General features: G+C 44.2%; 1 protein-coding gene across 3 annotated transcripts in view; it reads left to right on the top strand.

The window, feature by feature from the left end:
* Nucleotides 1–15,072, top strand: part of dnai1.2 (dynein, axonemal, intermediate chain 1, paralog 2) — a 294,979-nt gene that overhangs the window by 64,380 nt on the left and 215,527 nt on the right. For all 3 annotated transcript variants that reach the window (XR_015757982.1, XM_087990134.1, XM_043683992.2), the window contains 2 exons: nucleotides 7,970–8,029; nucleotides 10,625–10,750. Coding sequence is in view for 2 of the 3 variants with exons in the window: in XM_087990134.1 (XP_087846260.1) it covers nucleotides 7,970–8,029; nucleotides 10,625–10,750 (186 nt within the window). In the remaining variant the exon portion in view is untranslated. The remainder of the gene's footprint in view (nucleotides 1–7,969; nucleotides 8,030–10,624; nucleotides 10,751–15,072) is intronic.

Consider the following 15,072-nt stretch of genomic DNA (forward strand, 5'->3'; position numbering starts at 1 on the left):
GAGCATAAGAGGTACAGTTGGTAATTTTGACACCAAAATTGGATGTGTAATGGACAGCGAAAAGGGTTACCTCAGATTACAACAGGATCTGGACCAAATGGGCCAATGGGCTGAGAAGTGGCAGATGGAGTTTACTTCAGATAAATGCGAGGTGCTGCATTTTGGGAAAGCAAATATTAGCAGGACTTATACACTTAATGGTACAGACCTAGGGTGCGTTGCTGAACAAAGAGACCTTGGAGTGCAGGTTCATAGCTCCTTGAAAGTGGAGTCGCAGGTAGATAGGATAGTGAAGAAGGCATTTTGTATGCTTTCTTTTGTTGATCAATCTATTGACTACAGGAGTTGGGAGGTCACGTTGTGGCTGTACAGGACATTGGTTGGGCCACTGTTGGAATATTGTGTGCAATTCTGGTCTCCTTCCTATCAGAAAGATGTTGTGAAACTTGCAAGCGTTCAGAAAAGATTTACAAGGATGTTGCCAGGGTTGAAGGATTTGAGCTATAGGGAAAGGCTGAACAGGCTGTAAATCTCTATAAGGGTGACCTTATAGAGATTTACAAAATTATGAGGGGCATGGATAGGGTAAATAGGCAAAGTCTTTTCCCTGGGGTTGGGGAGTCCAAAACTAGAGAGCATTGGTTTAGGGTGAGAGGGGAAAGATATAAAAGAGACCTAAGGGGCAACTTTTTCATGCAGAAGGTGGTACGTGTATGGAATGAACTACCAGAGGAAGTGGTGGAGGCTGGTACAATTGCAACATTTAAAAGGCATCTGGATGGGTTTATGAATAGAAAGGGTTTGGAGGGATATGGGTCGGGTGCTGGCAGGTGGGACTAGATTGGGTTGGGATATCTGGTTGGCATGGACGGGTTGGACCAAAGAGTCTGTACATCTCTATGACTCTATAAGTGAAATGTTTCCTCGTCCGAGCAGATGCGGCAGAGGCGGAATAATTGGGCGAATGGGATAGAGTTCTTGCAGGATACTGTGTGGGAGGAGGTGTAGTCCAAGTAGTAATGGGAGTCTGTAGGTTTGTAGTAAACGTCCATCTGGAGACTGTTGCCCGAGTTGGAAATGATGAGGTCAAGAAAGTGGAGGGAGGTGTCTGAGATGGACCAAGTGAATTTGAGAGTGCAGTGAAAGTTGTGGGCGAAATCGATGAACTGCTCCAGTTCAGCCTGGGTGCAGGATGCTGCACTGATGTAGTCATCGCTGTAACAGTGGAAGTGTTGGGGTGCAGTGCCTGTGTAGGTACTGAAGAGCGATTATTCGACATGGCGACAAAGAGGCAGGCATAGCTGGGGCCCATCCAGGTATCCATGGCTACCCTCTTGATTTGGAGGAAATGGGGGGTGTTAAAGGAAAAGTTATCGAGGGTGGGAACCAGCTCAGAGAGGCGGAGGAGGCTATTGGTGGAGGGGGCTGGATCAGTCTATTGGAGAAGAAGAAGCGGAGGGCCTGGAGGTCATCCTTGTGGCTTATTGACGTGTATAAGGACTGCACATCCATAATGAAGAGAAAGCATTGTGGGTCAGGGAACTGGAAGTTGCTGAAAATATGGAGGGCATGGTTAGGTCGCAGATCTAGATGGGAAGTGCCTGCACTAAGGGGGAGAAGGTGGAGTCGAAGTAGGACGAGATGAGTTTGGTGGGGCAGGAGCATGCCAAGGCGATGGGTCTGCCAGGATAGTTGTGCTTGTGGATTTTGGGGAGCAGCAGTACAAGGCTGGGGGACTATGAGTTTGGACGCAGTGGAGGGGTGATCACCAAAAGCAATAAGGGCACTTACAGTGTCTTGGATTTGGGCATGATGCGTTGTGGTGGGGTCATGGGCAAGGCGGAGGTAGGATGTGATGTTGGAGAGTTGGTGTTTGGCCTCTGCAATGTAGAGACTCATCCTCCAGACAGCTTCTGTAGGAGCAGAAAAAGAGAGAGAGAGAGCTTTATCTTGCAGCTTCACTCCCAAACCCCAGCTTCCACACCTGAAAGTGAAAGCTGTAACCCTAGGTCTATTTGAGCCTGGCAACACCCACTCATGCTTCTTTTGTCAATGTTAAAAAAACCTAGAAGCTATTTACTCTGCTTTCCATGGAGCAGATATTTTGGCACCAGGTTTATAACACACCCCCAGTCAAAGAATGTGGTGCTGGAAAATCACAGCCAGCCAGGCAGCATCCAAGGAGTAGGAGAGTCAACGTTTCGAGCATAAGCTCTTCATCAGAAATGAGAGCATGGCCGAAAGGGGGCTGAGAGATAAATGAGAGTGGGGCTGGGAGGAAGGTAGTTGGAAATGCGGTAGGTAGATAAAAGTGGGCATGAAGATGATAAGTCAGAGGGTGGAGTGGATAGGTGGGAAGTAAGATAGAGATGTAGGGCAGTTCAAGAGGGTGGTGCTGAGTTGGAAAGTTGGATCTGGGATAAGGTAGGGGAGAGGAAATGAGGAAACTGGTGGAATCCACATTGATCCTGCGTAGTTGGAGGGTCCTAAGGCGGAAGATGAGGCATTCTTCCTCCAGGTGTTGGGTGGGTAGAATTTGGTGGTGGAGGAGGCCCAGGACTTGCATGTCCTTGGCAGATTGGGAGGGGAGTCGAAGTGTTCGGCCACAGAATGGTGAGGTTGTTTAGTGTGAAACTTTCTGCAAGTTGGCATCTGTCTCCCCAAAGTAGAGGAGACCACATTGAGAGCAACAGACAGAGTAGACGATGGATGTGGAAAGATCCTTTGGGGCCTTGGACGGAGATGAAATGGGGAGAGTGGGCGCAGGTTTTGCACTTCTTGCCATGGCAGGGGAAGGTGCTGGGAGTGGAAGGTGAGTTGGTGAGGGGTGTGGACGTAACAAGGGAGTCACAGAGAGAACGGTCTGTCCTGAATGCAGATCGGGGTGGGAGGGGAAATATACCCCTTCAAGAGAACCAGGACAGACAAATCCCTGTTAAAGGCAAATATTGTTATACATTTGCCACTCATCAGCCCATCTATGTCCTCCTGTAATCAAATGTTACCTTCTTTACTATTCACTACCCTGCCAGTTTTCATATCATGCATGAAATAAATTGATCAACTGTCCAACGTTCGAGTTCAGATTGTGTATGGTTCCCAACACAGATCACTGTGGAACCCCACTGGACGTAGGTTTGCAGTCACAAAAGTGCCCCCCAACCATTTCCCTTACTTCCTGCCACTTGCCCAATGTTGGAATCAATTCGCCAAATTTCATTGGATCCAATGGGCATTTACCTTTGCTCTCCCATGTAGAACCTTTTCTAAAGCTTTGCTGAAGTCCAGGGAGACTATGTCAAATGCATTGCTGCCATCTACACACACAAAAACAGAAATTGCTGGAAAAACTCAGCACATCCGGTAACATTTGTGGAAAGAAAGCATTAACTGAAGAATACTTTTGAAGAAACATCACTGAACCCAAAATGTTAACTCTGTTTTCTCTTTACAGGTGCCATCAGATCTGAGTTTTTCCAGCAATTTCTGTTTTAATTTCTGACTTCCAGCATCCATAATCCTTTGTTTTGTTTGCTATCATCTACACACCTGGTCACCTCCTTGAAAATTTCAAGCAAGTTGGTCAGGCATGACCTTCCTTCACAAAATCATGCTGACTGTTCCTGATTTATCACTGTCTCTCCAAGGACAGATTGTTCCTCAGAATTGCTTCCAATAGTTTCCCCACTACTGAAGTGAGATAGATCGCCTGGAGGATCCTGGGTTTAGTCCGTACGCCCCCTTTGGATAACGGTTCTACATTGGCTGTCCTCCAGTCTTCCGACATCTGTCATGTGGCCAGAGAGGAATTGGAAATTGTGGCCAGCATCCCTGCTATTTCTTTCCTTGCCTCCCTCAATATTTAATTGATCCCTGGAAATTTATCTAATTTTAAACCTGTCAGACCAGTCTGCACTTTGTCTCTGTCTGTGCAAATTTCTTTAAGCATATTGCAAACCTTCTTATGATTTCTATACTCACATCATCCCTCTAACTAGTGAACACTGATGCATAGCATGAATTTGGAATCCTACTTACGTCCTCTGGCTCCATGCACAAATTGCCACTGTAACAATTACTGGACCCTACTCTTTTCCTAGTTGAGAGTGTGGTGCTGGTCAGGCAGCATTCAAGAAGCAGGAAAATCGACATTTCGGGCAAAAGCCCTTCATCAGGAATGAGGCTGGGAGCGTGGGGATAGAGAAATAAATGGGAGGGGGGTGGGGCTGGGGGGAAGGTACATGAGAGTGCAATAGGTGGATGGAGGTGGGGGTAATGCCATGGGGTTGGAGGGACCCAAGGCAGAAGATCAGGCATTCTTCCTCTAGGTGTTGGGTGGTTAGGGAGTGGTGATGGAGGAGGCCCAGAACCTGCATGTCCTTGGTGGACTGCGAGGAGGAGTAAAAGTGTTCCGCCACAGGGTGGTGGAGTTGGTGGGTGTGGGTATCCCGGAGATGTTCTCTGAAGCGCTCTGCGAGTAGGTGTCCTGTCTCCCCAGTGTAGAGGAGACCACATTGAGAGCAACGGAGTCAGGTCCATGTTCCCCAGCAACCCACCTTTCCCTCCTGGCACCTTCCCCTGCCACCACAGGAATAGCAAAACCTGCGCCCAAATGTCCCCGCTCATCTCCGTCCAAGGCCCCAAAGGAGCCTTCCACATCCACAAAAGTTTCACCCGCACTTGCGCACAATTCATTTACTGTATCCATTGCTCTTCTACATTGGGGAGACAGGACGCCTATTCGCAGATGAAGGGCCTTTGCCCAAAATGTCTATTTTCCTGCTCCTTGGATGCTGCCTGACCTGTTGTGCTTTTTCAGCACCACACTCTCGACTCTAATCTCCAGAATCTGCAGTCCTCACTTTTGCCCACTCTTTTTCTAGTTCGTCAGTTCTGAGGAAAGGTCTTTTGACCAGAAGTATTCTCTCCACAGGTGTTGCAAGACCTACTGAGCTTTTCCAGCAGTTTCTATTTTTGTTTCTTTCCTTAGTTATCCTTTTATCCTGAAAGAAGCTGCCAAACCTGACCCTCTCTCAACCAAATCTCAGTGACAGCAATGACATCGTACCAAATAAAATCCAAGATTGCAAAAATTTATTTTGTATCATAATCTTTCAATTCTTCAAGGTCTCCTATCCATCTTTAAGCCATCTGCAGCCTCCTTTATATGATTTGGAGGAGCCATTGTTGGACTGGGGTGTACAAAGTTAAAAATCCCACCACACCAGGTTATAGTCCAACAGGTTTATTTGGAAGCACTAGCTTTCGGAGCGCTACTCCTTCGTCAGGTGTTGTGGAATATTTGATCATAAGACACAGAATTTTTATAGCAAAAGTTTACAGTGTGATGTGACTGAAATTATATGTTGAGAAAGGTCTGGGTTGTTTGTTAAGTCTCTCATCTTTTGGAATGAACATGTTGGTTTCAGTTCTTTCATATGTAAACCTCAGAACTTCTTTAAAGTTACATTTTCAAGTGAACTTTAACAATTGGTGTCATGTCGGCTCAGATAATGCATTGAAGGTGTGAGGTGCCCTGTGTGACACTGTCTGTGCCACAATGTTCAGACTGATTCTAATCTAAAAAACGAATTTACAGAATCTTACATGGATTCATGCCCTAGTGTTGTGTAATTTTTTATATGCTATTATATTCCTCTGCAGGCAACTATTCCAAGTCACTAACAAATGGATGTCCTAATATTCCTGTATTTGTGCAGTTATTTATACATTTTCCATCTTAAAATTAAGTGATTAAAAAAAAATCAATATTGAAGTTTGTTATAGTGCCTCAAAGGTCAATATTTTTAAAAAGAAATTTGAATTCCCAGTGACCAAAAGGAAATTGTTCTCCAAGATTTTAAAGTTTTAAATTTTTTGTGGAAACACACAAAGTAAAACCAGCACCAACAATACATTAATTCAGTAGACAATGTTAGGACTCCAACTGATGGAACTACTGGACAAGGCAGATCCTAAAGCATCTCCATATTCTTTGATGTCATTATGTTGGTTTGGTTACTGTTTTATTGGAGGTTGCTTAGCTCATTTGGCTGGACAGCTGGTTTGTGATGTAGAGTGACACCAACAGCATGGGTTTTATTTCCACACTGGCTGAAGTTGCCCACCTTCTCAACCTTGCCCCCCATTTTGTGTGGTGGTTCTTAAATCACCATGAGTTGTCTCCCCCCCCATGAGTGAGTGGTCCTCTGAGACTAAGGTGACTTTACCGTTGCCAATAACCATTTATAAAATCTGACATTACTAATAACTGTCTGTAACTTTTGAGATTACCAGTCTGTCTAACATCAGCACAAAAAACTTTGTTATTGTTTGTAGGTGTGCAAACCTTGCACCTCGTTCTCAGCAAAACAACTCTTTAATTTTATCTGTTGTGAGTTCAGAAGAAGTCACATGATCCCCTTGATTTCTCTATAATTCAGTAATAAATTATAAATACTAAATTAAAGATAGAATCACAAAACAGTGAATAAAGAAAAAAGTAATTTATATTGTGTTTATCACAACCACCTCTTAGCTCAAAGTGTATTACATCCAATGGATTTCCTTTGCTACCTACTTTGAAAGTGGATGGGACAGCAATGGAAAAGAAGGAACAACTGTGTGACATTCCAATATGAATTATTTTGCTCTGGAATTCCTACGGGTTCCTCAGTTTGTCACATGAAAATGCCTTCAATTCTCAGCCTAATTCACTGTATCCAGGCTGTAGTCCTTGAGAATGTTATGTGCATCTTGATGCTACACTACTTTGGGTAGAAAATCAAGGTTATGACTTGCTGAGTCCCACCTGTTGCAAATAAAGAAAAATAACCTAATAAAGGCCTCTTACATCTAATTTTCCAATAGTATTTTTTCTATTTTCTAATTTCACCAATAGTTTAACTATTGAGATTTAATTTCAGCTGATACTTTTAACCCACCTTCTTTTAAATTGGGAGCCTGTGATCCTGTTAAATGTTCAGCCAGCCTCTTTTTGTTGCTGCAGTATGGTCTATTTGGATTTTTCTTCTGCTGGCGAGAATTTTACCAATGTTTAGATAATAACCTCCACCCCACTAAACTAAACCATGGCCATTGATGCACTTGGTATTCTTCAGAAGTCTCGCCCCAGTACTTCACAAGAGAGCAAAGATAAAAGGGTTTAATGTCTAATTCAAAATATAATGCAGCACTGCCTTGGTCTTGCAATTGTCCAGGGTGCACGCTACAGATTCTGGAGGGGGTGTTTTAACTCACGTGTCAGTGATTCAGAGGCAAGAGTACTATCACTGAGCTCAAGCAAATGAAGGCATAACTACCAAGACTATTACGGACTGTGATCGAATGACTCAATAGGATCAAGTACCTCAATTCTGCACCTATATCTTAGTATAACAGGGTGTGCTATTCAGGAGATCTGGGGGCACAGCATAGACCCAGCCATAATAATCTTAGACAACTCCATAATCAACCAGGCGAAAATGAGGACTGCAGATGCTGGAGATCAGTCAAGAGTGTGGTGCTGGAAAAGCACAGCAGGTCAGGTAGTATCCAAGGAGCAGGAAAATTGATGTTTGGGCAAAAAGCCCTTCATCATGAATTCCTGACAAAACTTTGATTTTCTTGCTCCTTGGAGACTGCCTGACCTGCTGTGCTTTTCCAGCACCACACTCTCAACTCCATAATTAAAACTAACTTATCTTTCTGCCATCTGGCTCATTATCTTGGTCAGCTAATGTTTTGATGGCCTGAGGTTGCTGAACTGCAGTGTCTGTTCATTGTATCTCTATCTCTGGCTCTCCAATAAAATTGTAATGAGATCCAATCTACAAATCGATCAGATTTTCTGTGTTTGGAATCTAGCAAAATATAATAAACACTAATTATTTGATGTAGAGTATGCCACAGCCAATAATGATAGCCTGTTTAACATTTTTGTGCTAAATATTTTCTGTTCTTCTCAAAGGAAAATGGATGCCAGACAGAACCACCTCCCAGAGCAAGTTTCTCTTCTACAGCGAATCAGGTGATAATCTAGACATACATTATTTCCTAAATGCTCAATGACAAAACAAATTATATGCAAATGCTTATGAATATCAGAGAAAGAAAAGATCGGAAAGCATTACTATCTAGAAAATGATGTCTGCTGTCAAATGTGTAGACCATTTCATTGTACAAATGAAGTATATGTTGCTGAGAAAAAGGACACATTTCATTAAGCTTTTCTTCCTGTACTAATCAGAACATAGAGTCATAGAGATGTACAGCATGGAAACAGACCCTTCGGTCCAACCCGTCCACGCCGACCAGATATCCCAACCCGATCTCGTCCCACCTGCCAGCACCATCAGCATTTATTTTATTTTTTTTTCCTGGTTATATATATTTTATTAAACAAATTACAAACAAACAGTTTACAAAAAACATTTACAGCTGTACATAAGAGACAGCAATGTTACAAGGGAGAGGAGCAGCAAAGCTAGGCCCCAAACCCTACCATTCAACCATTTTACAGGGAGATGAGGGCAAACCTCAAATCCCAGTTCCACTTATGGCAAGACAGTAACCATCAGCATTTATACTGCATGAGAGGACAGTGCTGATTGGTTGGGAAATGGACTTTAATTGGTAGAGACAATGCAATGGAGAATTCATTCATTAAGGAAATCAGGTCCTAGAGACTTCACAGCCATAAGCCCCGTTAGTTTTCACAGAATGTTTTCTCTCATAATCATGATGCCCCTTTTTTTTTAATTTGTCTGTACGAGTAGCCACAGGATTAATATGGCTGGTCTTGTTCAGGCTCAGTTTGACAGATATATCCTGCTGTCCTCAGCCAGCTCAACATTTAATGTTACTGAGCCCTCTAAGTAATGGTTATTTTAGTTCTCAAAGTAAATAACCAATATAACTTTTGACAATATGTTCAATAAGTCTAAGGTATAAAGCTAACATGGTTACCAGCTTGGGCAAATTGATGGATAGATAGATAGGTTGAGTGATGTGACAAAAATCTGGCAGATAGAGTTTAAGTTGAGAAAATTTGATGTTGTTTGTTTTGGCAGAAAGAATAAAAAAGCAGAATATTACTTAGATTGAGAATGACTGTGGAAATCTTACGTGAAGAAGGATTTATATGTTCTAGCGCTTTTTAAAAATATTCTCTTGTGGAACATGGGTGTCACTGACTGTCCAGCATTTATGGTCTCTCCCTCATTGTCCTCAAGCAGATGGTAGTGAGCTACAGTCCATGTGCTGCAGCTAGTTCCACAATGCCACTAGGGAGGGAATTCCAGAACTTTGACCCAGCAACAGTGAAGAAATAGTGATATACAGTATTCCTAAGTCAGGGTAATGAGTGGCTTGGAGAAGAACTTGCAGGTGATTATATTCTCATGCGTCTTCTGGCATTCTTCTGATAGAAATGATCATGACTTTGGAAGGTGCTGTCTAAGGATCTTTGATAAATTTTGGCAGTGTATGTTTTAGATAATATGCACTTCTGCTATTGAGTGTGAATGCTAGAGGGAATGAATGTAGTGGATGTAGTGCCAATCAAGCTTCTTGAGTGTTTTTGGAGCTGCATCCATCCAGACAAGTACAGAATATTCCATCACATTTCTGACTTGTGCCTTGTAGATGGTGAACAGGCTTTGAGAAGACAGGAGGTGGTAACATGAAACACAAATAGAGTATGCAGGTACAGTACAAAATCCAGAAGGCCAATGGGATACTATCTTTTCTGACAAGAGGAATTAAACATAGAATATTATTCTTCAGTTAGATAGGAAATTGGTGAGACAATATCACTGATGTTGTGGTCTCTTTATTTAAAGAAGGCTGTCAATGAATTGGAGGTGGTTCAAACAAGATTAATACCTGGAATCATTCTGTTTTATGAGGATTGTTTGGACAGGCTTGGCTTGTTTCGAAGAGTTTAGAAGAGTGAGCATGACTTGATTGAAGTGTATAAGATAGTGAATGGTCTTGACAAAGTGGAAATGGGAAGAATGTTTTCTATTGTGGATCAGTCTAGAATTAAGGGATAGTGTTCTAAAATTAGGGGTTGCCATTTTAGGACAGAGATGAGATTTTTTTTTCCTCTCAGAGGGCTGTGCAATTTTGGAATTCTCTGTCTCAGGTGTTGATGTAAGTGGGGTCATTAAATATTATTAAGATGGAGACTGATTATTTTTTGGCAAAGGAAGCAAACATTGTGTGTAGATGGGAATGCAGAATTTGAAACAAACAGGTCAACGTGATCTCCAGCATCTGCAGCCCTCACTTTCTCTCAACGTGATCTTACTGACTGGCAGAACAGTCTTGAGGGGCTCTACTTCTGCTTTTTTTATGTTCTTGCCATCTGATATTGCTAGATATAGTACTTGGAAATTAATGATTTTCCATCTTAGTCATAATTTATTTCAATCCATTTTATTTGAACGTTGTCCTGTTCATTAACTATCTTTTGGTGGCTGACAGACCTGACTTGTTAAATATTTTATACTGTTCAAGCTCCACTCGTGTGGAGTGTCTGCTGTCCATCATATTTCTGAGATGCCAAAGATGTTAACACTCTCAGTAACTGCTTTATTTTTACTATTTTACTATTTACTAGTGGGAAATATTTGATGCCTATGAGGAAGTATTAGCAAAACAAGCAATGAAGAAAGAGAAGCAAAAGCCACATACTGTGAAAAAAGATGAAGTATCAAAGAAAAAAATTTCAGCTGTTGAAAGCATGGTAAGTGTTTTGTCATATCTAATCCAAAACCAAATCAATGCCTTACGTAACGTCTCTAGTGTAGTACTTCAGAATAATGCTGGAAAGCAAACATGACATAGTTATTTGTCAATTAACAGTCACCTTCTTAAATTTCTGTCCCTGCTCCATGCACCCCTACCTTCACAACAATTATAAGGAGGCCATGAACTCCTTTGCCACCAAAAATTGAACCATTTACTTTGTTTCTCTGCTCCTTTTGTTTGTGCACCAAACAGAAAATTCCTTTGACTTCTTCCTGTTCAGAAGATTTGTTCTTGCATATTGAGGTTCTGTTTTTTGCTCCATAGTATTGCTGAAAGTGGGAACTGATAATGGTGCAACTGGACTATCAGAGCATCTCAAACCTAAGTAAAGAATGAAGCAGTTTATCTGCTGAACCAATGTATTGTCTCTCTCCTACCATAAAGACAAATTATTCTGTTACTCCAGTGGAAATGGAATAAATAGCCATGGTCCATGCTGAAAATGTGTTGCTGGAAAAGCACAGCAGGTCAGGCAGCATCCAAGGAACAGGAGAATCGACGTTTCGGGCATAAGCCCTTCTTCAGGAATGAGGAAAGTGTGTCCAGCAGGCTAAGATAAAAGGTAGGGAGGAGGGACTTGGGGGAGGGGCTTTGGAAATGCGATAGGTGGAGGGAGGTCAAGGTGAGGGTAATAGGCCGGAGTGGGGTGGGGGCGGAGAGGTCAGGAAGATGATTGCAGGTTAGGAAGGCGGTGCTGAGTTTGAGGGATTTGACTGAGACAAGGTGGGGGGAGGGGAAATGAGGAAACTGGAGAAGTCTTGAGTTCATCCCTTGTGGTTGGAGGGTTCCCAGGCAGAAGATGAGGCGCTCTTCCTCCAACCGTCATGTTGCCATGGTCTGGCGATGGAGGAGTCCAAGGACCTGCATGTCCTTGGTGGAGTCGGAGGGGGAGTTAAAGTGTTGGGCTACGGGGTGGTTGGGTTGGTTGGTCCGGGTGTCCCAGAGGTGTTCTCTGAAACGTTCCGCAAGTAGGCGGCCTGTCTCCCCAAGATAGAGGAGGCCACATCGGGTGCAGCGGATGCAATAGATGATGTGTGTGGAGGTGCAGGTGAATTTGTGGTGGATATGGAAGTGTCCCTTGGGGCCTTGGAGGGAAGTAAGGGGGGAGGTGTGGGCGCAAGTTTTGCATTTCTTGCGGTTGCAGGGGAAGGTGCCGGGAGTGGAGGTTGGGTTGGTGGGGGGTGTGGACCTGACGAGGGAGTCACGGAGGGAGTAGTCTTTTCGGAACGCTGATAGGGGAGGGGAGGGAAATATATCACTGGTGGTGGGGTCCGTTTGGAGGTGGCGGAAATGACGGCGGATGATACGTTGTACATGGAGGTTGGTGGGGTGGTAGGTGAGGACCAGTGGGGTTCTGTCCTGGTGGCGGTTGGAGGGGCGGGGCTCAAGGGCGGAGGAGCGGGAAGTGGAAGAGATGCGGTGGAGGGCATCGTCTACTACGTCTGGCGGGAAATTGCGGTCCTTGAAGAAGGAGGCCATCTGGGTTGTACGGTTTTGGAACTGGTCCTCCTGGGAGCAGATGCGGCGGAGACGAAGGAATTGGGAATATGGGATGGCGTTTTTACAGGGGCAGGGTGGGAGGAGGTGTAGTCTAGGTAGCTGTGGGAGTCGGTCGGTTTATAGTAGATGTCCGTGTCGATTCGGTCACCCGAGATAGAAATGGAAAGGTCTAGGAAGGGGAGGGAGGAGTCTGAGACGGTCCAGGTGAATTTGAGGTCGGGGTGGAAGGTGTTAGTAAAGTGGATGAACTGTTCAACCTCCTCGTGGGAGCACGAGGCAGTGCCGATACAGTCATCGATGTAGCGGAGGAAAAGGTGGGGGGTGGTGCCAGTGTAGCTGCGGAAGATGTACTGTTCCACATATCCTACGAAGAGGCAGGCATAGCTGGGGCCCATGCGGGTGCCCATGGCTACTCCTTTGGTTTGGAGGAAGTGGGAGGATTGGAAAGAGAATTTGTTCAGGGTGAGGACCAGTTCAGTCAGTCGAAGGAGGGTGTCAGTAGAAGGGTACTGGTTGGTACGGCGGAAGAGGAAGAAGCGGAGGGCTTTAAGTCCTTCGTGATGGGGGATGGAGGTGGACAGGGATTGGATGTCCATGGTGAAGATAAGGCATTGGGGACCGGGGAAGCGAAAATCATGGAGAAGGTGGAGGGCGTGGGTGGTGTCCCGAACGTAGGTGGGGAGTTCTTGGACTAAGGGGGACAGGACCGTGTCGAGGTATGCAGAGATGAGTTCGGTGGGGCAGGAGCAGGCTGAGACAATGGGTCGGCCGGGACAGTCAGGTTTGTGGATTTTGGGCAGGAGGTAGAAACGGGCGGTGCGGGGTAGTGGGACTATGAGGTTGAAGGCGGTGGATGGGAGATCCCCTGAGGTGATGAGGTTCTGGATGGTCTGGGAGATGATGGTTTGGTGGTGGGAGGTGGGGTGATGGTCAAGGGGGCAGTAGGAGGAGGTGTCTGCGAGCTGGTGTTTAGCCTCAGCGGTGTACTACTACCGCGCCTCCCTTGTCTGAAAGGTCGGTGCGCCAAGTGGGAGGTGGGGTCATGGTCTATGTCTAGTACTTCAAATATGCAATGTTTCAGATGATGACTTATTAAAAAATAGTTTGATACTCTCTTGGTGTCATCCCAGTCAGGTGTCGTAATCAATAGATAAGTGGTATGAGCCATCTGATTTCTTTCCCAGACACACCATTGAATATGTGGTGGCTTGGGTTCTCTCACTCCATTCCTCATTCTTCTAATTTCTGCACAATCTCAGCCACTGCTGTTATGGACTAGGCCAGACTATTCAAAACATTCTTAAGCAGGCAGACCATAACTTTGCAATTTGTTTTGGTAAGTGTATAGTGAACATTACCCAGAGTAAGCTAGCTAGGTTGACTACTAGAGTTTAGAACAGACAAAAACTTATTCACAAAATTACACAATAACACACAAAGAACAGAATAATGAACCCCTACAGAACTCAGTCTATCCAAACTAGACTTAATTATGCTGTTCCGAATACACACAACAATCCCAATGAGCAAACTCCCTTGAAAGTCCAGTATAAATGGAACACATGTTTACAGGTTGAGGTTGAATGGCAGAAAGAGAGAGAGAGGGAGTTTCCACACAGCTCACTGTTGAATTCCTTACCAGTTCAGACTGAACTAAACTGCTCAGCTCAGCTAGAGAGCTGACCATTCCCATTTCTTTATACAGATCATTTTTAAAACATGACCACTTTGGCCTGAAGTCTCATCTGTTTACATATAAACAAAAGGCCTCTCAAAATCCTTTTCATCTCTTTACCAAACCAGACTGATTGGAGCCCGGCCTGGTTTATTGCCCCTCTGAGAAAATCAAGGACAGAGTATCCTTGAGGTAATAACAGTGACAGCAGGGTGCTGGAAACCAGATTCTAGATTAGAGTGCTGCTGGAAGAGCACAGCAGTTCAGGCAGCATCCGAGGAGCCAGAAACGTCGATTTTCCTGCTCCTCGGATGCAGCCTGAACTGCTGTGCTTTTCCAGCACCACCCTAATCTAGAACAGAGTATCCTTAAGCCAAAGAACAGCTTTTAGAAAAAACGGACTAGCTTTGTGACACCTCCCTCCCTTAAAACAAAAATGAACCATCAATACCAAAAGATGGCTTCACCTTTAACCCTTCAAAACCCGGTTAATAGTCTAAACACATATATACACTATACTAACTATAAACATGCAAACGAACACAAACTCATGAAAATTTAGGCCGCGGTACACCCACCACCGAACATTTCAATATCTCATTCGCGTCTCGATAACGCATCAGCAAACACGTTTTTGAGACCTACCACATACACAATTGTCAAATTAAGTGGCTGCAGCAACAAGCTCCATTTTAACATTTTTGTCCTTAAAGTTTTCTACAAATGTTATGATCAGTATATACGATTGTCTCAGATGCATTGCTGGAGAAAGTGAGGACTGCAGATGCTGGAGATCTGAGCCGAAAATGTGTTACTGGAAAAGCACAGCAGGTCAGGCAGCATCCAAGGAGCAGGAGAATCGACGTTTCGGGCATGAGCCCTTCTTTAGGCTCATGCCCGAAACGTCGATTCTCGTGCTCCTTGGATGCTGCCTGACCTGCTGCGCTTTTCCAGCAACACATTTTCGGCTCAGATGCATTGCTGGTAATATAAACGCTGAAATGTTGAATGCCAACACCAAGCTTAAAGTCTCTTTCTCCACCGTTGAATATATCTGTTGATGAACTTTCAACTTCCTAGAA

The sequence above is a fragment of the Chiloscyllium plagiosum genome, unplaced genomic scaffold (genome assembly GCF_037043375.1).
Source record: "Chiloscyllium plagiosum isolate Xiang-an unplaced genomic scaffold, Cpla_swu_hap1 HiC_scaffold_1, whole genome shotgun sequence".
Classification (NCBI taxonomy): Eukaryota; Metazoa; Chordata; class Chondrichthyes; order Orectolobiformes; family Hemiscylliidae; genus Chiloscyllium; species Chiloscyllium plagiosum.